This window comes from Triticum urartu, chromosome 3A (genome assembly GCF_056163025.1).
Source record: "Triticum urartu cultivar PI428250 chromosome 3A, HENAU_Tu73, whole genome shotgun sequence".
NCBI lineage: Eukaryota > Viridiplantae > Streptophyta > Magnoliopsida > Poales > Poaceae > Triticum > Triticum urartu.
The window spans coordinates 454,339,777-454,364,372 of NC_141875.1; the positions used below are offsets into that span (position 1 = coordinate 454,339,777).

At 46.1% G+C, this 24,596-nt stretch overlaps 2 protein-coding genes across 2 annotated transcripts; one reads left to right on the forward strand and one right to left on the reverse strand.

Moving 5' to 3' along the window:
* Positions 1 to 4,244: 4,244 nt before the first annotated feature.
* On the forward strand, positions 4,245 to 14,325 carry LOC125544325 (pfkB-like carbohydrate kinase family protein). Its single transcript, XM_048707964.2, has 5 exons — positions 4,245 to 4,910; positions 10,420 to 10,605; positions 13,338 to 13,533; positions 13,621 to 13,761; positions 14,156 to 14,325. Exons 1-4 carry the CDS (start codon positions 4,308 to 4,310, stop codon positions 13,719 to 13,721), a joined length of 1,086 nt encoding a protein of 361 aa, XP_048563921.1. The 5' UTR covers positions 4,245 to 4,307; the 3' UTR covers positions 13,722 to 13,761; positions 14,156 to 14,325.
* Positions 14,326 to 21,151: 6,826 nt separating this feature from the next.
* On the reverse strand, positions 21,152 to 23,876 carry LOC125544324 (uncharacterized). The gene is made up of 3 exons (XM_048707963.2): positions 23,263 to 23,876; positions 22,179 to 22,343; positions 21,152 to 22,036 (listed from the first exon to the last, which is right to left on the reverse strand). The coding sequence occupies exons 1-3, from the start codon at positions 23,658 to 23,660 to the stop codon at positions 21,502 to 21,504; spliced, it is 1,098 nt and encodes a 365-aa protein (XP_048563920.1). The 5' UTR covers positions 23,661 to 23,876; the 3' UTR covers positions 21,152 to 21,501.
* Positions 23,877 to 24,596: the final 720 nt, after the last annotated feature.

The window sequence follows — 24,596 nt, forward strand, 5'->3', positions numbered from 1 at the left end:
AGAATAGCTCCAAGTAGAACAGTTATTTGAAATGGCTCCAAATATAGCGTAGTAGCTGCATCTACAAGATGACATAGAGATTTGCGAAGTACATACGGATCTGAAAAATTCAGACCCGTTGACTATAACATCTCTCACAAGCATAACATGTTCAAACCCAGAACTCATCGAGTGTTAATCACATGGTAATGTGAACTAGATTATTGACTCTAGTAAACTCTTTGGGTGTTAGTCACATGGGGATGTGACCTTGAGTGTTAATCACATATCGATGTGAACTGGATTATTGACTCTAGTGCAAGTGGGAGACTGTTGGAAATATGCCCTAGAGGCAATAATAAATTAGTTATTATTATATTTCCTTGTTCATGATAATCGTTTATTATCCATGCTAGAATTGTATTGATAGGAAACTCAGATACATGTGTGGATACATAGACAACACCATGTCCCTAGTAAGCCTCTAGTTGACTAGCTTGTTGATCAATAGATGGTTACGGTTTCTTGACCATGGACATTGGATGTCATTGATAACGGGATCACATCATTAGGAGAATGATGTGATGGACAACGACCCAATCCTAAGCCTAGCACAAGATCATGTAGTTCGTATGCTAAAGCGTTTCTAATGTCAAGTATCATTTCCTTAGACCATGAGATTGTGCAACTCCCGGATACCGTAGGAGTGCTTTGGGTGTGCCAAACGTCACAACGTAACTGGGTGGCTATAAAGGTACACTACGGGTATCTCCGAAAGTGTCTGTTGGGTTGGCACGAATCGAGACTGGGATTTGTCACTCCGTGTAAACGGAGAGGTATCTCTGGGCCCACTCGGTAGGACATCATCATAATGTGCACAATGTGATCAAGGAGTTGATCACGGGATGATGTGTTACAAAACGAGTAAAGAGACTTGCCGGTAACGAGATTGAACAAGGTATCGGGATACCGACGATTGAATCTCGGGCAAGTATCGTACCGATAGACAAAGGGAATTGTATACGGGATTGATTAAGTCCTTGACATCGTGGTTCATCCGATGAGATCATCGTGGAACATGTGGGAGCCAACATGGGTATCCAGATCCCGTTGTTGGTTATTGACCGGAGAGTCATCTCGGTCATGTCTGCATGTCTCCCGAACCCGTAGGGTCTACACACTTAAGGTTCGGTGACACTAGGGTTATAGAGATATTAGTATGCGGTAACCCGAAAGTTGTTCGGAGTCCCGGATGAGATCCCGGACGTCACGAGGAGTTCTGGGATGGTCCGGAGGTAAAGATTTATATATGGGAAGTCTTGTTTTGGTCGCCGGAAAAGTTTCGCGCATTATCGGTATTGTATCGGGAGTGCCGAAAGGGGTCCGGGGGTCCACCAATGGGGTCCACCTGCCCCGGGGGGCCACATGGGCTGTAGGGGTGTGCGCCTTGGCCTATATGGGCCAAGGGCACCAGCCCCAAGAGGCCCATGCGCCAAGAGTCAAGGAAAAGGAAGAGTCCTAAAAGGGGAAGGCACCTCCGAGGTGCCTTGGGGAGGAGGGACTCCTCCCTTGGCCGCACCCTTCCTTGGAGGAAGGGCCAAGGCTGCCCCCCCCTCTCCCTTGGCCCTATATATAGTGGGGGAAGGGAGGGCAGCAACACCTAAGCCCTGGCGCCTCCCTCTCCCTCCCATGACACATCTTCCTCCTCCCGCAGCGCTTGGCGAAGCCCTGTTGGAATCCCGCTACTTCTACCACCATGCCGTCGTGCTGCTGGATCTCCATCAACCTCTCCTTCCCCCTTGCTGGATCAAGAAGGAGGAGACGTCGCTGCTCCGTACGTGTGTTGAACGCGGAGGTGCCGTCCGTTCGGCGCTAGGATCATCGGTGATTTGGATCACGACGAGTACGACTCCATCAACCCCGTTCTCTTGAACGCTTCCGCGCGCGATCTACAAGGGTATGTAGATCCACTCCTCCCTCATTGCTAGATGACTCCATAGATTGATCTTGGTGATGCGTAGAAAATTTTGAATTTATGCTACGTTGCCCAACACCCCAACATTTCCTGGCCCTAAACCCAAACTGAGATGAAAGGTAAGTAGTTCCTGGCTGAGGTGGACTTGGTATGAAATCATCTTCTGACTCTGCTCCACTGTCTGACTCTGTTTCATCTGGCTCATGCTCTTGTTCAGGCTCATGCTCTTGATCATGCTGAGGCAGCTCCTGTTCCACTTGAGGGAGCTCAGCCTGTTCCTGTTCCACCAGAGTGAGCTCAGCCTGCTCCTCTTGTTGCTGTTGTGTTTGCTCTTCTTGCTGGTGTGCCTTCTCCTTCTTTGGCCTAATGCAACTGAACCTGATAATTGGAGGATCCTCATCATCAGAGTGAACTTGAACAAGAGAAATATATGATCTCATGCTCTCATCATGATCAAGGAAAATCTATTGGAAGTGGTTGCCATTCAGAACACAATCCTTCATGTTTTCTGTCATAGTGTTGTCCCCTATCTTAATCTCTCTTAATCCATTCCTATACACTGTCAATCCAGGAACACACCAATAAGCTCTGATCCTGCCCTCAAACTCATACCCAATTTTCTCAACCAGACTAGCAACAACAGTAGGTGTCCAGTTATCTATGTCACAGTAGTCATACCAAATGGAGTGGCCTTTGTGGTAATCCCTATGCTTGTCTGCACAAAGGAAATAGCCACCATGTATGACCTCAACAGAGAAGTAGTCGCTTAGGGGTCCTGCAAAACATTCAAAGTTGCAATGTTCAGACAAGATAAACAGAGACATTTATGAAGGTTCAGTCAAGCTGAAAATATTCAGTTAACTCCAAAAGTTCAGTTACTGTATCAAACCACCAATAGCTCAGTTAGCTGATTAAGTAGGACCTAACCAAGGGTACTGAGCAAGTAGTAAAGTAATGTAATTGGACCAAAACAAGCAAAGTGTCAATGTTCGGTTATTGTACTAAATCAAGTTCAGACATTTCAATATTCAAACAGTTTAACACATATATATTCAGTTATCTTACAGAGCAAATTTCATAAATGTTGCAGAAAGAAAGCACGGATTCATGGCCTCCACTGACCAAATATAGGATCTTTCATGGGCAAAATGATCATCTCATGCGCAAAACGCATCTCTTATCATGATCAACAATCAATCCATATAAAGCAAAGAAACAGGGGAGAAGCCAGCCATCATGGCCTCCCCTAACAGGCTCCAAAATCAAACCCTAATTTTGCTATGCAAGCCCTAGACCATCTCTAAATACAAGATCCACAACACATCAGAAACCCTTGTATTGATCTGTGGCCCTGCTAAACGTCCGCTCCTAAAATCCTGAACCCTACACCATCCGTGGCAAAAAAGGAGAGAAATAGCCCAAACCCTAGCACCTGTGCGCAATTGACTCGCACGCAAGCTCTTCCCCGGAGCTTTCATGGATAGATCGAGCACAGAACCTGCCGGCGACGGTGACGTACCATAGAGGGGCGGCGAGGCATGGTCGTCACGACGCGACGGTGCGAGAGGGACGTCACGTAGGCCCCTCCCAAATGGTGCGGACGGTGGCGGCGCAGCGTCCGGCGACGAGCTCACGGTGTCGTCGCCACGCTCGCCCACGCCGGAGACGACGAACCACCTCGGCAGCGACAGCGAACCAGGGGAGAAGGGAGAAGCAGGGGAGTGGCTCGGGTGGGCTCGATCCGACCAGGTGGCTCGATCGATCCGACCAGGTGGGGGATGTTTTAATAACTGGCTGTTTTGCAAAAAAGACCTGCATGCATGCGTATTCGAGCGAGCTGGGCACATGTGGCAGTCAGTGCACATTTGACATCGGTTGACTCGGGCCAGATCAGCACATACGTACACAAAACCGTATATTGGACTGTAGATGACCCTCTAGAGCAAGTTTGGTGACTATATTGCGGGTATTTGTAATCACAAGGACTAAAGCTAACGCCAACGCAAGTAAATGGACCTGTAGTGGTTTTTTCTCAATTTATAATTATACCTATTCACTCCTCTTTAGGTTTTATGTGTATCCTTCCACAAAGTACGTCGCGTTGCAAGGAGAAGGAACATTGCGTCACGTTACAAGAATTTTTTTATTGAAAATTCTTCATCCGCGTCAGTTATTCTGAACTGAGGGAGCTGTATTTTTTTTCCAACAAAGTACTCCATCTAGCAATTCGGAAAGAGAAGCAATCTGATCCAAACAATAATCTGCCAAGTCATCGTCGTTATCTCACGGTAATCTCAACTGAAACAACTCCTCTCTAGACACTGCTGTTGACTCCGCCGTTTTCTCAACCCACATGGCTCTCGAAGCGCGCCTCCGCCTCCCGCTCGCCGGGCCAACTCCGGCCACCGCTTTCCTCTCAGGATCCAACCCCAAACCCAGTCACATATCCTTCTCCCTCAAACCCGCCTCCACTTCTCTCTCCGCCGCCAATGCGCCGCCGCCCATCGTCGTCGTGGGCTCCGCCAACGCGGACATCTACGTCGAGGTCGACCGTCTCCCTCTTGTCGGCGAGACGGTTGCCGCGAGTGCCGGTCACAGCCTCGCCGGCGGGAAGGGCGCCAATCAAGCTGCCTGCGGGGGGCGGCTTGCGCTGGGGCCCACCTACCTCGTGGCGCGCGTGGGGGACGACGCCAACGGGCGCCTCCTCGAGGGGGCACTCGCGGACGCCGGCGGCGTCCGCCTCGACCGCGTCGCTCGCGCCCCCGGCGCGCCCTCGGGGCACGCTGTTGTCATGCTCATGCCCGACGGGCAGAACTCCATCATCATCGTTGGCGGCGCCAACATGGAGGGCTGGGCACCGGAGGTCGACCAGGAGGACCTGGACCTGATCCGGCAGGCCGGCGTGCTACTGCTGCAACGGGAGATACCCGATTGGGTCAACATTCAGGTCGCTCAGGTAGTTGCTCTAGCCCTTTCCGCTTATATACCCACTTTTGAGGTCACATTAGATTGAATTTTATGGTTCCTAAAAAAGATGAATTTTATGAGGGTTGGAATTCTTTCTCTGATAATGAAGACATGATTCAATTGAAGTTCTATTCTTTTTGTGCATTTGGGTAATTGCTTTCACTTAGTATTTGGTTGATTACTACTCCTATAGTCCCTCTGGAGATTTGCTAATGGCTTCTGGCTTGGCAATGTAAGGACACACGAGGAGAAAAAATATTGTGGTTGTTAACTTAGATTATTGGGAATGTTAAAAAAAATCTGACGTCAGATTTTTAAGCATGGCAAATTATGTTGTCGCGAGGATGACAATTTCCTGTAGCAAGTATGGCAAATCTTGGCAAAAAACTGAACATTGCAAGGATTTGCCATGCTTGCTAAGGGAAATTGCCATCCTTGCGACAACATAATTTGCCATCTCAGGTGTTCGATCTGCTATGCTAGAAAATCTGACGTTCGATTTGTAGAGAAATCCTAGATTATTTTGTATTTATTGCATTAGCACAGATCAGTAGCTTGTGCTGCTGTGAAGCAATAATTCATGTGTCGAATGTTCTTAATTAGTTGGAATTAGCCCTTTTGATTTAGTTAGACCTGTGAATGTTTTGATGTGTTCTCTTCTTTGGTTTGCGATTCTGACCCGGTGCCTTCAACTGGACCAAAGGAGCAACGATACTAATTTGTGATACATCATGAACATGACTTAGATATTCCCTGAGTGGAATATACAGTCTCTTTTATTTGCCAAATGTAGTGGCCAGCATATTTTCAAATACGGTAATTTGTGCAAAAATGATGGAACAAGATATAAAAATAAAGAACTTTAGGTCTCTTAAAGGTTGTGGGATTTTCATAGGAATATTGCAGGATTTTAATCCTTAGGAATTTCTCCAATAACGGCCATCTGGATCATAGGATTGAGGTTCTCAAAATTCGATGAAATGCAATCTAATCCCCCCTTCCATATGAATCTTAACATGAGCACAAACGTCATTTTATTTTTCCTTTCAGAAGTCCAATGCTCTCTCGCTACATTCCTCCAAAATTCTCGTGTTACTTTCCTTTACACCATCCAAAGGGGCATTACGTGGAAAATTTCTGTGTCCTGGGATCTTGTAGAAATCCATAACACATGACATCTTAATCCTGTGTTTCTCCTATTCTTATGTTTTCTAATTCCTTTGATCCAAATAGGCCTTCTAACACTATTAGTTAGTTTGATTCAAAAGATGATTAGCAAATGAATGACAGAAGTGGAAGCAAATCATAGGAAATAATTTCTGACAAGTGACACAGTTAACGATATTTAGAAAGAAACAGTTGACAGTGACGCCGCAGGGCTGGTCAAATGTGTGTCACTCCATGACCCATGCTCTCAAGCGTAACTACTCTACTACCTCTCTCCTAGAATGGGATAGAAAATGTGAGACTGGGTAGTCTCATTAACTAACAAAATGAAAATATGACAAGGTTAAGGGAAAAAATAAGTAAAAGCATTGAATGGTTCCTCGTAACCATGGGGTGAACATGGCTATGGTACAACTATTAAGGGAATATATATGATAACGTGAAATAAAAGTTTATTGTTGTAATAAACTAATAGCACAGATGGAAACCATAAGGTTATTTTCGTTCTGTTATTGTTGGGTATGATTTCTAAGATTTTCCAGTCCACACTTTCTCCTCAATCCTCGTTTAAAGGCCACTAAGAGTAGTTCCACACTAGAGCACTTGGCATGGGTACTCGCACATACACCCTCCGTCCGGAAATACTTGTCCAAGGAATGGATGTATCTAGATGTATTTTAGTTCTAGATACATCCATTTGTATCCATTTCTACGACAAGTATTTCCGGACGGAGGGAGTACTTTACTAGCACCGTGGTGTTGCCATCTCTTGTTTCGTTTGTGAATATTTCATTAGTTGAACAATTAGACTGGTCATGTCTGCGAAACTATTTCATTTTATTTTCGTCTATTGCAATGGTGTTTGGTTCCAGTCTGCAAGTCGGTATGAAAAAGAAAAGATGTTGATGAAGTGGTGGCCATTGTTGAAGAAGAGAGAAGTTGCAGTCCGGTAAGTTGCGTCACCGGAGGCAGCCAGCGTGACAAGATGAACAGGTGGTCGTCTGCGTGTCTCGTTCGTGTAAAGAGTCGGATGTTTGGATTAGGGGGTGAATGTTGGAGTAATCCAAACTGAAATTGTTCTAGTGCTAGTCCCGTTAGGATTAGTACTAGGATGCGACCAACGTGGCCGTATAATTAGATTAGGAAAAATACTAAGTTGAGTCCGGCTAGGACTTGGGCCTAGCTATCTAGCTGCGTTGGTACGAGTAGTACTAGGTCTTCTTTAGGTATATGTGTCAGGAGTATACCTAAGTCCAACGCAGCTAGATAGCTAGGCCCAAGTCCTAGCCGGACTCAACTTAGTATTTTTCCTAATCTAATTATACGGCCACGTTGGTCACATCCTAGTACTAATCCTAACGGGACTAGCACTAGAACAACTTCAGTTTGGATTACTCCAACAAATGGCGTCCACGTAGTACCACATCTATTGTTAATGGGTTGGGTGCTACAAATGTTACCAAACATCAACCCTAGGTACACAGACTCTGCGCGTGTGGCCTTGTAGGGGCTCACCGCACGAGGCATCTACTGAGGAGCATTTCGGGGCAGAATGTTGCCAAGGTCGTCATCCCTTTAGTAGTGTGTGTAGGGGGGAGGGGGTTGGGGTTACGCCCAACCCTTAGTGATGCACTGCCAATTTACCTCGAGTTAGATTAGCAAATAATACATGTTGGCCCGAATAGTAGCACTTCCGGGTTAACGCTTCTGAAATGAAGCTAGGGCTAAAACTCAAAACAATTGCTACACATGGGTGTGTGCCCCAGAGTGGATTGAGGTCTTAGTGAATTTGGCCTATAGGGCATTTTACACTAAATCTCGTAAAAAAATGAAGGTGCTTGCTGTCCAATGCCCACCTTTTTCGCTTAAGTGAATTTGTGTTGTGCTCTTGTCTTGCTGAACAGCTGAAATTACTACTCCCTCCGTCCGGAAATACTTGTCGAAGAAATGGGTAAAAATGGATGTATCTAGAACTAAAATGCGTCTAGATACATCCATTTCTCCGACAAGTATTTCCGGACGGAGGGAGTACTAAAATTAGTATTTATTTTATGTTTGAAATTTTTGGTCGGAATGAACCTTATATTGATGCTCATTTACATTGCTCCTGATATCAAATGATTTTAGAGCAACATAGTTTCATGCATGTTTGTTTGAAATGACCAGCGTATAAGTTAGGATAGATCAGGGACTAGAATATTTGGCCTACCTGTGAGCTCTTTCGGTCTGGCCCACCTGGCCTACCAGCGTAGAAGTTAGGATATATCAGCGTATAAGTTAATTGAGCTGATATTTGGCCTACCTGTGAGCTCTTTAAGTCTGACCCCAGCTACAATCAGCGTCTGCCACATGAGGCTCATGCTTCTAATCTGGATTATGAACAGATAGTCCGCTCTAGCTACTTTATAATTTGTGGTTCGTCCATACAGGAGGACCTTCATTTCCTCTTTGACAGCTGCAGTCCTGTGTTACTTAAACACCTAACGGTTCAGCAAGGGCAATCACATTGCCATCCACGACTTCATTGTTCCTTTTGTTGATCTGTTATGGACATCACTTTTTTTTTCTCGAATGCGCAGGAGAGCTGTGCATGATTATATTAAGAAGACAACCATGCTACATAAGCCCTCGCCGAACAAAACTAGAGTACGGCCATCGACCAAATAAACACTCACGGTCATATGCTACTAAGGCCTTTGGCCCCCGCCATAGCATCTCTAATGTCTTGCATGAGAATGTGTGTGTTGGTGTTGTTCTTGAACAAAAAAGGAAACAGTTTCAGCCTGAAATCTTTATTCATTGGTTAGAATTTACAGTATGTTGCTGCGTGTTAGTGCTTATTTACCTTTCCATGGCCTGGAGGTGCCAAAGGCCTATTTTTGTTTGACCCACTGATTACTTGGTCTGACCCACAACAAGAGCTAAGGGCCAGTTCTTTTGAGGTGCAGCTTATGCATAAGCTGCGATGGGAATAAGCCTCACAGAAGCTGCCTTGGAAATAAGTCCATGAGAATAAGCCATCCAGTTCTTTTGGGCTTTTGGCTTATTTTCACAATAAGCTGAAATAAGCTGCAAAAGAACTGGCCCTAAATGCCATCCTGGACTAGGTTTGTGGTCAGCTCAGACCCTCTGACATAACAAGTTTTTGAAGTGGAATCAGAGGAAAGTGGAAGCTTAACTCAGTGTGATTTTTTAATTCCACGCGGCCCTTTGTACCGACTTATGCATACGGTGTTTTACAATATTTACTTTGGCCCTAAACCATTCAGCCGGCTCTGGTTTTTGCTAATTAGAGGTTGTGGGCAAGTGGAAGGAGCATCCAAATATCTAATCTGTTTCACAGAACTCCATAGAGACAAAAGAGCTAAGGCTTGCGGCTGTAAGAAGAACCAATATCTCATCAATAAGGGTTCGATACTAATCTGGCCATGGAGAGGACAGCTAACTATCATGTGAAGGTAGCAAATTTTGGAGAAACTTAGTTGTGTGTATCTGTTATAATGGGAAATGTGTAGTCTTTGAATTTTTACTTTGTATTTCTTCCCATATTGGAAGGCAGTCTTCTAATTGCGTTCAGTAGAACCTTGACGCGTGGCTTACGTGCTGTCCAAGTTATGCAACTGGATATGTAGCTTTTAGGTATTGTCTAATATATATCTGCTAAGGAGTAGGTGGCCTATGTTATTGGAATTCAAAAGAAACTACAGTCATGTATTGTGACTTCAGATATAAAATGAAGCAGCTTGTCATTTGTTTGAGTTGCTTCCATTTCAGTCTGAACTCTGAATGTAATGGTCCCTTTGTCTGTGTGATTGAGTCCTCGGAGAAAAGCCTCCAGGAAAAGAGTTAGTGTCGCAGATGGAAGGATAGTTTTATTTCTAGTTCTTGATACCTCGAGCATGATTCCATGCAGGTTTATGTGATTGCAAAATCTCATTAAATGCGTGATAATGCGTTCTGCTTTTCTAGCTAATGATCTTAAAGATTCCATTCAGATCAATTACCCTGTTTGCCAAATAGTATTAGTATTTCATGTTGACATCCTTATATAACTGAATTTTTAAGGTTGTGCCAGAGCAAGTCTAGTCTTGATTATGGTTTTTATCTGTTGTGTATCTATACAACTGTGTAAAGTAGATTGGAAATGCAGGAACCACCTTGTGTCTTTCCCTTTTATTCATGTTAAGATTACAGGGGTTCTTTTGTGGAAAATTTCAAACTTTTGTAAAATAGGTTGTTGGAAATGCAGGAACCACCTTGTGTCTTTGCATTTTATGCATGCTAAGATTTGAGGGGTTCTTCTGTAACAAAATTTCAAACTTTTGTTTCAGGCGGCAAAAGGTGCAGGTGTGCCTGTTATTTTAGATGCAGGTGGGATGGATGCTCCTGTCCCCAGAGAACTACTCGAACTGGTGGACATTTTTAGTCCAAATGAAACAGAGCTAGCACGTTTGACTGGGATGCCTACCGAGACTTTTGAACAAATCAGCCAGGCTGCAGGAGCATGCCATAAAATGGTGAGTTGTCTAAATCAGTTTTTTTATGTAGTTTGTTTCTCTGCATTTCTTCTATATTCAATTATAACTTCTAAGTTTGGCAACGAAGTTTTTAGAGAACCATGGTAATTGAAAACCACAGTATTCAGATGTGCACACAACGAATACTACAGTTTCTTGAAACCATGGTTTTTCTCAGTTTTAGCAAAACTACCTAGGTGTTTGGCTGGTGTTGCTATACTACAGACCGATTGTAACGCTGGGTGACATCTGAAACTCACTGAGCTACATGACCTAACGGCCGCCGGGTGCATGCAGCTTCTATGCACAAGGTCAGCTCGTCCGCACCTATGTAGCACATTTGCGTACTGCTATGCTAACTAGGCAGGCGCAAGAAACAGATCGATCAGCCGGCCTTCAATGGCTGGATTAATTTAACCATGGGGTGCATGATTAATCAAGAGCCTGTGGCAACTTAAGTTCATTAATCAACTAGATTGAAGTAATACAATCCTAGGAGCGTGTTGCTATCATATGTCTATACGTGCATGTACTCTTGGAGGCGGACCAAAATTCTTTGTGCGTGTACGATGCGCCATTTATACTGAATCAGCTACCTAGCATATATATCCGGTTGCATACAAGTGTTCTTCTAAAGGACCAATCGATCTAATCAGTGCGCTACTAGTCCGAAATTAATCGACAGCTAAGGACTCCATGGAGAAGCGTGCAAGATCACTAGAAACTAATCAGTGTTGTAATCCCATGCAGCGGCGTCATATCTAATATATATGCCACCCCTTGTAGCAGTCTTGCAATCAGACTGGACAGATGGAGGAAAATTAGGAGACGATCGCAGCTAATATTCTTATCTCAACGTAGATGGCAACGTCAAGTGCACTTTCTCTCTGTTCTGTTTAGAAAAAAGAGGTCTAGACCACTTTTTCAAATACTTTGAAAATACCACAGTTTTTATAATACTCTCTCCGTTTTTATTTACTCTGCATATTAGAGTTGACTGAAGTCAAACGTCGTAAAGTTTGACCAAGTTTGTAGAAAACAATATAGACATTTATCATAATAAATCTATACGATGTGAAAGTACATTCAATAATAAATCTAATGTTGTTGATTTGTTATTGTATATCTTAATATTTTTGTTTATAAACTTGGTCAAAGTTTGTAAAGATTGACTTTGACCAAAGCTAATATGCGAACTAAATAAAAACAGAGGGAGTATTATGGTTTACAAAACTTCAGTTTTTGTTGAAGCCAAACACATCAAAGTATTCAAAACCAAGTTTTTTTTTCCAGAAACCACGGTATTCTAGAAAAACTACAAAAATACTTTGCATCCAAACGCACCCCTAATTGTTGCTCTTTTGTTTCTTTTGATTAGCCATGACTAGATCCTAATATCTTTATTTAAGAAACTTCAATTAATGATGTTGTGTTATGGCATTTATCTGATAATAGCCATCTCTAAAGAATGTGTTGCTTTCCTTCCATTCTCCCTTCGCGTAGGTCTGTGCACGTGTGTTTCCCGTACACCTATTAGGAGTGTTGACTCTTACTGTTCTATACAAGTTTTCAAGTTAACACTCCTATGTGCTGTCCAAGTCTGCGTACAAGTGAAATTTGCGATTTGCAAAACTGTACAAACTTTGGATCTTTAGTTCCTACCCGCAAATCGGCTGCTAGTTACACAAATTATTATAATTCAGCAAGCTCCTGTAGTCATTTATAGTTTTGTACACTTTGGCTACTCTGTGATAGTGGTCCAACAAGTACTTTTCGTGAATGGCAGTGGGGAGCTGCTTGAAGCGAATTACAAATTAAGTACACAGGAAAGAGTAATCAGTTAAATTTCTTGTGCTCAGCGACGTGTTGGAGGGGGCATGGCCCTCCCTGGTAGGCCCTAAGCATGAGGAACGGCCCTAAGCTATGTAGTTGTAATAATTCTTGCATGTGTACAAGAAAACAGATTTTTTGTATCTCTAACAAACCGGCAGAGCGTACGTATGCTATTTTGATTTGAATGCCAATCCCATGGCAGTGGCTTGTAGATAACATTGGTAGCGCAATCTGAAAAATAACAACAGCATCTGATCACAGAATGGCCATTCGCCAAAAGTTCAGAATGTGTTCATAATCAAGGTTGGCCCATGAAATCTTTGTGCTTAATTCACTGGAAAATCGGAAAAGCAATATCTGATGTTTTTTGTTTGATGCTGTCTGGTCTGATGCCATAGCATAGATAAGTCTAATTGCTTCTTGTGTGTCCATAGCCACAATTTTATGGCAGGCAGTGTATTTGTCAGGATATTGAAGTAAGAAAAGAAGTGTAGCGCATAATTGATATATTTTCTTCTTTTTACAGTCACAAAGCGATGAAGTTGCAGACGTCTGTGTTGTTATATGTTGATAGCATTTGCCCCTATTCCCACTTCATGGCTTTCCATTACCATGTTTCAACAGTATATGGGCTTCATATTCCACTTTAAGCTGCCAGTACGAGGATTTGATTTACAACTAATTGTTTTCCTGTCAATTCCCTGTTTTTGTTTACCTTATATTGTGGTTTCTTTACGATAACATGTTCAAATTGTACTCTTTTGTTTGCTATAAAGGCTAGCAGTTTCCACTTGATATATTCCATCGGCGAGATGCATTGCTATTTAAATCTTCTACGGAAGCTCTGAATGCATTGAACCTTATGGTAGGAGGACATTGATGCTATTTCCTGCATGCAGGGTGTGAAAGAAGTTTTGGTTAAACTTGGGTCACAAGGATCTGCTCTGTTTGTGGAGGGAGAGGAGCCAATTAGGCAGGCGATAATACCCGCCACAGAAGTAGTAGACACCACCGGCGCTGGTGACACCTTCACCTCAGCTTTTGCTGTAGCTCTGGTGGAGGGGAAGCCCAAGAAAGAGTGCATGCGATTTGCTGGTACTAAAAGCACCCTCCAGTCAAATTGTTGGTTCTGATCTATTGTTGACATGTTGATTTGAGTTTCTTCTTCTTCTTGCATTTCAGCTGCCGCTGCCTCACTGTGTGTTGGAGTGAAGGGAGCCATTCCCAGCATGCCTGACAGGGAAACCGTGATGAGCCTTCTAGAATCTGTGCAAGCTGAATAACCGGAGAAACGGTGACTTTACCCTATTCATCAGCAATAATGTGAGCTGTTAAGCTTCAATCTCCTCTTTCGGTTCATTTATTTCGGGTATCTATATATATTTGTAGCCCCGTAAGTTATGGTAGAGGAAATAAGAGAAAATGCCATTCCTCGCGCCGCCCTCCGTAGAAACAGAAACACTGGTTCAGGAGTTCTAGGTCTGCTGTTTTTATAGCCATTCCCTGTTGCTATGCCATAGCTTTTTCTATTGTTATTAGGCATCGCCCGTTATCCTTCTCGACCTAATTTTTTCCCGTTGTTAGAAGTCATTAAACTTCACAAAACCGCCATGCCCTGAATGCAGGAATTACTTTTGCTGTGAAACACTGGTGACGGTGAAGGGGGTTAGTAAGGTGTCACTGTCTGGCTCAAATCTAACAAGCATTCCTTTGGCAGGATCGGCTAAACATCCGACGGAGCTCCCCCGGAACCCTCGTGTGCTGCCCCCGGCCCAGTAACGTGCTAGTTAGTGGTGGTCTCTAAATGGAAACGCATTTTCCGGGGCCTATGCCGAGCAAATCCCGCACCCTCGAAATAAAAAAGGACACCTGAATGGTTTCACTTCAGAGAGATAGAATGAGCAGTTTCAGGTTTGGCCTGGCGCTGATGAGCTTTCCGAACTCCGACGGCGACTCCGGCACGGGTCAATTCATGATCTTATTGTTAAGCCGGGCCGATGTTAACCGCTCGCTGCTATCGACGGCCATCATCCGTCTTTTTCGATCCAGTCGTGGCCCGCTGCCGATCGCCGTCGCGCAGGCCCATCGGCGCGGTTCACTCCCTCTCACCGCCAACGGTGAAAGATCTCGCCGCTGCACCGTCGCTGCCGGAGAAACGACGCATGGCTCGACTGATTGACTGCTCCTAGCTAGTAAGATCGTCCAGAATCCAGTAGCCCAGCAACGTTTTTGCAGCTTCCGGGGGATCTGATCGTATCTGATGACGTACGCGTCGTCCGTCCGTCGAATCGGACGTTCGATGTGCCTCGCCGTACCCGTACGACGCCGACGGCCGGCATTTTCTCGACGAGCCCACCGACAGCAAACGTTCCTCACGGCCTTCTGTTTTTCCTCCTCCTCCTCCCAACTTCCTTCCCTTGTCTCGCTTTCCGGGAGTATTCCCGGAACGACCGTCCTTGGGAGGGAGATAATAATAATATGTTTGTGTTTGTGGCTACTGCTGTGACGGAGCCATCGCACGGCCGCTCGCCATTAAGCTCGTCCGGGACGGTACCGCGGCTGATGGCGTCGTGGTGGTGGCGGAGGCGGCCACTTTGAGTCTTCCTCAAGGCTGCAACCTGAAACGAAACCAACGGATGGATGGGTGGATGGCTGGATCGCTCAACAAAGGCGACGTCGCTTTCGCAGATGGCTTAGCAATCCAGCTTCCTCTCGCTATGCAACACCGTCCGAATAGTTAATGCACGTGTCTTGTCACGTCTAATGAATCATATATATATATATATATACGCAAAGCTACCACACACACACACATGCTTCCGTGCCGCGATCACATACATACCTCTGCAGCAGTAGCAGCACGAGAGTAGGAGTAGTACTATACGGGTGACCAAGGGGAAAGACATACTTGACCGTAGCAGAGATGTACGTAGGTCCATCTCGATCTTCTCGGATATCGATCCCACTGGCATTTTCTCTTCTTTTTGCATGACTCAGGGCAGAGTCAGAGTCAGATTGGCCGGGCCGGTCAAGAAGTGCGATGCGAGACCGACCTTCCTTTCTAGCAGAGCAGCCGCCGGCCATGTCGTTTGGAAGTATGCAGCGGGGCGATGGCCGGAGTTATAACGGTGGCCTTGACTTCCCTTGCGTTCAAAGCTACTCCTACATGCCTCTGTCCAACCAGTTTGTTCAAGCTAAGCCAATCAATGCACGACGTGACGCCTGCGGTCCATCCTGCCTGCTCCCTTTTTTATACTGTACCCCTCAAATAATTCTCAACTTACCCCCATACAGTTCCGTTACACACGCAGGAAATGTATAGTCGGTTTCGCTTTGCGTATACGATCTCTGTACGATAGTAAAATCCTGCATCCAATATTGATCTGCCCACTTGATCCAAGGCTGATGGACTAGTGTTGTACGCCCATCGTCTGAAAATTCGTCGTACGTGTAGCGGGGCTCATGGTCATGGACAAAAGAAGACCAAGATAACTCGCAATTTAGCTAGTCCCAAGATTCAAGTATTTGATCAACAGTCAGAGCATATTACTTTGGAAAAGTACATAATAGTGAATGGTATTGAGCGAATGTTTCCTGGGAGTGGTTTTTAGGAAAGGCTCTTTTGAGAGTCCAATCCCGTGCGCAAATCTCAAAGCGATCACAACATAGCAATCCCCGTTCGCTTTCATGCCTCCTCCTGAGCGAACGATGTAAACCTTCTCTCTCATGCACCCTCCCTAACGAATGATGCCGTGTGTAGCATGGCACTCCCCTAACTATGAGTATTATGTCAATTACTGGAATCATTATGACAACTTCTCTGCGTAGCATGACAATTTCTGAACATGTGCGCAACTTTCCCTTTTCTTAGCCTGCCAATTCTCTCTTTGCAGACGCATGGCAATTTTCTCTGTTACAACGTGGCAAATCCCTAAAACGTATGACAATTCGTTCTGCTATAACATGTCAATTATCACGGCAAATCTATCTGCCATAGCATGGCAAATCTCTCTATTATAGCATGCCAATTCCTAAACATTCCCTGGGAGTGATCTCTTGAGGAACACTCTTTGATCGAATGAGCCTCCCAGAGTGAAAGATCGTTCGCGCCAGGGAGGGCACGTTAGAATCACAAAAGTAATACCATTGTTTTTGTTTTTTCCACGGTACTAATTTCCCATCGCCGTTTAGTTACTTTTGTATCAGAACACCTGCATTTTATTTGTCGGTTCTGGTCAAGCTTGAATGGTATCTTATAAATATAAAAAAAACAGGAGGAATACGAATTAATCCTAATTAAAATTGTGAAATTCTTTAGCCAAGAACTGATCAAAGCAGTACAGCTAGTGCTCACCAAATTAATACTATATATACACCTTTCTCCGGTGAGTATTATATTATGTTACTGTATGTGCTCCTGCTCAAGTTGGACATCAAGAAGGCTTTTGATTCAGTTAGATGGGAATATCTTCTCGACCTATTACAGAGGAGAGGTTTTCCTTTGAGGTTTCGTGAGTGGATCACGGCCCTTCTTCGGACATCTACATCGAGGGTTCTTCTCAACGGTGTTCCTGGCAATCCTATCCAGCATGGGCAGGGCCTCCGGCAGGGGGACCCAGTGTCTCCCCTTCTGTTTGTCCTTGCTATTAACCCCCTTCAGCAAATCTTGGACGTGGCAACAGAGAATGGAGACCTACACAGATTACGTGGCCGTGGTGCCCGCCTTCGCACCTCCCTATACGCGGACGACGCTGCCATATTCTTGGTGCCTATCAAGGAGGATGTGGATATGCTTGCCACCATACTTCAAAGCTTTGGAAACGTCACCGGCCTAGTTACGAACATTAACAAGAGTTTGGTGGCCCCTATTAGATGCTCCAATGTCGACCTTGACATGATTCTGGGTGCCTTCCCAGCGGTCAGAGCTCAGTTCCCCTTGCGATACCTCGGCCTTCCGCTATCCATTCATCGTTTGCGGGTTGTCGACTTCCAGCATTTGTTTGATAAGATTGCTGGAAAGATCATGATTGGCCAGGGAAAGTACATTACGATGGCTGGGAGGAGCATGTGGGTAAAGTCAGTTATCACTTCGCAGGCCATCCACCACCTCACTTCGCTTGTGGTGCCCAAAGGAATGATGGCATCCATCGTCAAGCTGCAGCGGGCTTTTCTTTGGGGAGGCACGGATAAAGTTTCTGCAGGCAAATGTAAGATAAGATGGGAGAAAGTTTGTACGCCCAAGGACATGGACGGCCTAGGCATCCTGGACATGGAAAAATCCGCACGTGCCTTACGGCTCAGATGGCCTTGGTTGGTTTGGAAGGACGCGGAAAGAGCTTGGGTTGATTTGGGGCATCCGTGCGATGAAGAGGAAATGGCGCTATTTTATGAGTGCACTTCCATCACTGTTGGCAACGGGCAAAGGGCCTCTTTCTGGCACTCCCCTTGGCTTGGGGGTCGCAAGCCAAAAGACATCGCTCCCTCCATTTTTGCAATTTCCAAACACAAGAATGACACCATCCATAGGGCTTTGGATCTCAACAAGTGGATTGCCAACATCAACACAAACTCTGGGCTCACAATTCAGCACATCCTTGAATACTATGAGCTTTGGGTTGGATTACGAGAGGTCTTCCTTGATGAGGGGGTGGATGATGAGATTGTTTGGAAGCTTTCGCCTTCCGGTGAGTACACGGCATCGTCGGCTTACAAAGCTCAACTCGACGACTCCACTACATCGAAAATGAAGTCTGCAGTGTGGAACAATTGGGCGCCGCCAAAGCACAAATTCTTTGCTTGGCTTATCATTCAAGACCGTGTTTGGACGGTGGACAGGCTTCAACGGAGAGGATGGCCAAATTGCGGCCTATGCCAGTTATGCAAGAGGGAGCCAGAGACGGCGGCACACATCATCTTCCGCTGTCGATACACGGTACGCATTTGGACGGAGATCAAGACTTGGATGGATTTGACCGATGTGGACATCATCGACTGGAGTAACTTCAACAGCGTCAACGATTGGTGGCATCACATGGTAGGCGTCAATGGCAATGTGAGAAAGGGCCTCGCATCTCTCGTCATGTTGGTTTCATGGGAGATTTGGAACGAGCGGAATGCGAGAGTATTTAGGATGGTGTCCTCCATGCCAAATGTAATCACGTCTAGAATCAAGACGGAGGTCAGACTTTGGGGGTTGGCAGGTGCCAAACGGCTGAGTTCTCTTATGCTACGAGAGTAGGCTTATCGGTTTCGGGCGTCTACGGGCGGTCGGTCATGTAATTCAAAACTCTTCTTAATTAATGAGATGAGGTAAATTTTTTGCCTCCGTTTTGGAAAAAAAATGTTACTGTATGTTGTATTGGTGTTGACGTACACGTCTATTGGATGTGGACTTTGAACACGAGTCTACGCCGTAGAATTTATATTTTGTGCCGGAGAAAAAGAAACGCTCCATCGATCGCGGCATGCAAGTTGGTGCACACCTTGCACCTTGGCCTTTAATGCTTTTGACCTTCTAGACTAGTAGCTAGTCCGGTTCTGGTAGCTATCAGCAGTTCAGCACTGCCCAATGTTGCGTCCCAGGACTTCCAACCTGATTAACCTGCTGGACCATGTCTAAACATATTATAATACTACCCAAAAAAAAGCATTCATCAAACCCCAAAAGGGCAAAAGTAATACTACCATGAATTATGCATATACTGTTAGTTTCTCTTGCCTTCACAACACCAGTTCATCGATCAACAAGTCCGGAATGGAAAACGTAGGAAGTTAACAAAGCTTAATCAGTGACACTTATTTTGAGACGGAGAAAGTATTAGTTTGTCTTGGCCTCACAATACCAGTTCATCAATCAACGCGTCCGAAATGGAAGAGAAAGGAAGTTAACCAAGCTAGACAGATTCAAGAACAGTGCATATCACATGTATGATCTCATTGCTCCGAAGAGCGCTGCAATTGCACTCTCTCGTAGTACAAGAGGTACATACAAATGAATGAGGATATGGATGTAACTGGTCCACCATCTTCTTGATTAACTGGCTGGGAGTAAAACAAAGGCAGGGAGCGATCATGCCATGGCTTTGACGATTTCTTGCACTGTGTCGATATGCACACTGTGCAAGCATCTTAGCCCAGCCAATTAATTGGATGGCCACCAAAGTAGATTTCCTCTCGATGGACAACCTTTAATTAAACAAACATGAATTCTGTCACATGTGTATTAATGTTTCTTCCTAGCTAGACAAGTTTGCTAAAGCTAAAGGTACTGGTACTTCTATCCCAGTGGGTTAGAAAGAATCTGTGTGCTTGAGACTGTACTAATCGTCCTCAGCTAGCTAGAGTAGTAGAGTACAAAGAGCCATTTAAAGTGTATGTGTGTGTGTGTGTGTGTGTGTGGCTAGCTGAAATATTTGACTTTCTACAGCTACAGGGACCAAATTTTAAGCTACATACTAGCACATCAGAATCGACCATGCATCCAATTTGTTCCACACTTGCTGCTCAGATCAAACCTAGCTATATTTGACCAATTATTAGGAGTATATAGGATGGAGTATTTCAAATAAACATTTCCATAAATAAACCTAATACCACATACTATTGTGTTCATTGTTTAGTCATAATATTTAATATTATGAGGTTCATAATATTTAATATTATGAGGTAGCATTGGAAAGGGTGGAAAAGCTTAAAAAAGGATATCCGGACCATTCCACACAAATAGCGAAATGTCACATGTCATCATAGATCTAGCTAATTGACCTACTCTTTTGTCCATGGTAGATATATCGATGCAAGCAAAAATATCTGTTACTATATTTCATGCTACATGCATGTCTGACCAGTGCACATTGCATGGAACCAAAATTTGGAAGGCGTCAATCATGCATGCCTTTTTTTTATGGGAAGACGTCAATCATCTAACCGACGAAATAGCAACTGATTAGTCAGTAGATAAATTGACTGCTTCGCAAAAACAAAGCAAAAAAAGATACATTCACTGTTGCTAGCTCTAAACCCCAACGTGGTGAGCACGACTGCACGTACGAGTCATGCATCACCGCACAGTTCAACAGTTGCACCCAAGCTTCGTCTAAACTCCAAATTTAACACCCAAATTAACCACGTTTGAATTAGCTAGGTTCACATCAATCGATATATCATATTAGATGGATCATCGATTTTTCTCCAGCTATTACATACGTAGTATGACTCAGGCAGACATGGACCGTAACGTGCATCGATCAGTGACTACATCCAAGTTTAATCTTGCACCAATCATATGTACATGTACAGAAACCACACAAGCAGGGTCTACAGTGCAGGTAGGTTCACATCACTATGGATGAGTAATGATATCTACACCAGCTCGCTAGCTAGCTAGGTAGCGCCTGGAGCGAGCGAGCGACCTGGTCAAGTGATCACTACCTGCAAGAAAGAAGCAAGCAGCAAAACGACCCTCACTGCTTTTTCCCTTAACAACTCTTTGTACCAACCACAGGAACAATCCCATCACGGGTTCATGACAAGTTAGCTAGCCAAGATCGTTGTACATATCGATCTTCTTCTTGCCACAATTGCTACCAACAGCAAATTAATGAAGCCTATCATGCATGATCGGTTGCCATGTATGCAAGAAACCTTAATACCATACCAAACATGCAAATGGATATGCGCATTCTTAGTACTGTTGCATTAATGGAGCCAGGGGAAACACAAGGAGCATAAAATTATCATACATATAGCTCATGCATGCATGGCCAGTACCGGCGACAGAGTGCAATATATGCATGAGATGGGGAATTAGGTACTTTCATGTACAAGAACTGCTAGTACACTGACTACTACGAGAGCTAGATAGCTAGCGAGCTAGATCCATCGAAATGATACGAGGCCCAGAAAAAACTCATTCTGTACCATCTCGCAGCACCGGATCGATCGAGGAAGGAAACAAATCAAGAAGTGAAGGCAATCAAGGAAAAACAAGATCGATTGGGGGATGTTAATAAGGCAGCAAGAACCAACCAAATCTCTTAATTATCTCTAGCTATAGCTAGCTAACTAATGAAGCTTCCCATACGGTGATGAGGGCTGGTTGTTGTTGTTGCCGCCGGCGCCGTGGATGAAGGACGGCAGCATGTCCTGCAGGAGCCCGAAGTCCGGCGCCATGAAGTGCTGCATCTGGAGCGACGGAGGAGACGAGGCGGTGGGGCTCGCCACGCTGCTGATTGAGCCGGCCAGACCCTGGGTCGACGCTTGGTGGCCCGCACCGGAGCCGATCATCGGCGGCGTCATGCTGTGGTGGGCGCGCGGCTGCAGGAGGCCGCCCAGCACGTCGACGCCGCTGCTCCGGCCGAACGGCGATCCGGCGCGGCCGCCCATGCCCATCTGCGGCATCATGCCGAGGTGGCCGTGGTGCTGGTGATGCAGGTGCGCGGCCTGCGCGGCGAGGAGGTGGGTGCTGCCGCGGAGCGCGGAGGGGATGGGGTGCGTGTGCTTGCCCTCGTACGTGGTGATCACCACAGCCGGGTCCTGGAACGACCGCTCCACCCTCTTCTTCACCACACACTTCTGCGTCGTGCACCGGTAGTAGCTCCTGCACACACCCGTCACCATTATCAGCACAAGCACATACATAACCATTCTTCGTCCCTACATACAGTATATACCAAAATCGCCCATGCACATGCGGTGCAACTGCCTATGTATGTATAGTACGTACATACGTCGATACGTACCTGGGATATGGGCTGTTCTTGACGGCCTTCTGGCCGTACTTGCGCCAGCGGTAGCCGTCCTCGAGGTGGTCGACCTCGCTCTTGGTCATGAAGGCGAACCGCGGCTGCCGCGGCCGCTTCTCGCCCTTGGCCGCCTTGCCGCCCTTGGCCGCCGCCGCCGCAGACCTGAAAAGATTTCGATTACGCGTCGGTGAGATGAGATATCAGCAGCCGAAAGCGGCGGAATCGTATACCATTTGGCTGTCTCGATACCTTAGCTATCTACTCCTAATCCTAGTGGTGGATAGAGATTTCGTTCATACTACGATCGATCGACCGACTGCGATATGTATGGCCTCCCGGCCGGGATCCCGTTCAAACATGCATGGTTGTTGGCGTGGTCTATGTATGAGCGCACATGGTTTTTTAGGAGGTTCACATTGTGCCCGGCCTTTTTGCTGCCCCTTTTCTGCTCTTTGGATTTTCTGGGAGATGCGTACATATGATAGGTTGCACCAAAGTAGAACCTGAGCAAATCCTAGATGGGGGAGGGTCTCTTAACTGGGCATGGTTTCATTCTAGAGATTATTGGGCATGATTTTGACAAGATGGGGCCATGGGCTAGAAGAAGAAAAATGAACAAAGCATAAATAAAAGTAGAAAAAATGCAAGAGGCAAATTTGTGATCAAGATTTTGGAGATGAAGCAAGTAATCAAGAGTTCATGACACGAAATCAGATTTTATGTTTTTATTTATATTTATTCTTGATTGTCAGGGTGAGGCTTGAGCGCTCGGTGTGAAACCCTAGCCGGGTTCACACCTTGGCCAGCCGGCCAAACTACCTTAAAAGGGGAATAAAGAACAAAAAAAGAACAGAAAGGCATGAATGAATGAATGGCTAGCAAGCAATTCAAGGAAGCGAAATCTAGCCGGCCCCAAATCTTGATCCAATATCATCACAGAAAAGAACTAGAGGCAGGTAACCAGATTAGGCAGTCAGAAGGACCAAGAACTCGCCAAAAGGGACGCCCCAAGATTTCAGATCAAGACACGGAAAATCACAGAGAGAGAGAGAGAGAGAGAAATTAATGCAGTCCAACTCACCCTTTCTTGCTCTTGTCACCCTCATCTCCCCCCTTGCCGTCCTCCCCGTCGCCGTCCTCCTTCTTGCACCTCCCAGCCGAGTCCCCCTCTCCGGCGCAGAGGCCTCCGCCGGCCTCGCTCGACGAGGACGACATGGACGACGTGGCGTTGGGCGTCCCCCCGCCGGCGCTGGGGGTGAGGGCGCCGCCGCTGGGCGTGGTGTCCACTACCAGCTCCCTCTTGACGACGTCCTCCGCGGCTGGCAGCTCCAGCGCCCTGCACAGCAGATCGTAGTCCATGGGCGTCTGCAGGTAGTCGGCGAGCCAGGAGGCCTGCTGCTCTTGCTGCTGCATCCCCGGCCCCGGCCGCTGCATGAAGAGCGACGCGAGCTCGTCGTGGAACTGGAACTCGCCCGACATAGGCGCTACGCTGTATTGCTTTGCTGCCTGTGGGAACTCGAACCGATTGTTCTTGGCGCTGTGGCTGGCTGTGGGCTTATGAAACGGGAGGGAGGGGGGGAGGGATCGAGAGGGAAGCAAGCATATGGGGGAGGTACTAGTAGTGGTGGTATGGTGGTGGAGGTGCAGTGATTAGTGAGGCAAGCCAAGGAAGGAGACAGCGAGAGGTGTGTGTGTGCAAGAGAGCGAGAGGGGGCGCAGCTCCTAGCTATATCTTGGGGATTCAGAGAGAGAGAGAGAGGGGGGGGGGGGGGGGGGGGATGGTTGGGTGGGGGGATTTTTTTTTTCCATTGGCTTTTTGGCTAGCTTTTCTGAAAGAAACAACCGCTAATTGATTGGGCCCAAAAGAGAAGAGATAGATGAGATAGATGTCCATTCCTTGGCCTCTTCCCCACTCCTTTGGTTTCTTCCTCTCGGTTTTAACCGCAGGATACTCCATGCTTAGACTTCAGAGTCCAGACCTAGCTAGCTAGTAGTATAATTCTAATACTACTGCTAGAGTATAGTAATGGCACCGTAATTTGTAATGTAATGGTGGGGGTGGGAACGGTCCACGGTCACGGGGTGAGTCAGCGGCGTGCACCGGCGGTAGCCGGTCACATGCAGGGGTCAAAGCGCGGCGCCGCGGTCAATCGTTCAGACGGATGGGGCATGACACGTGTACGTCGCCCTTTGACCGGGCCCTACCCTACCCACCCACGCCAGCGTGACGCTACGTGATCTCTGCTCTGCTCCGCGCCCTCCGATCCCGATCTCGATCTCGAGAGCGAGCTGACGGCCGCTGATGCTGGCGGTGGCATTGCATCATGGCATACGATGAGAATGAGACCAAGGGAATAACATGTGCGGGGTCAAGCTGGCAGCGGCAGGTGGGGCCGTTTCCGTTCGGAGACGGTG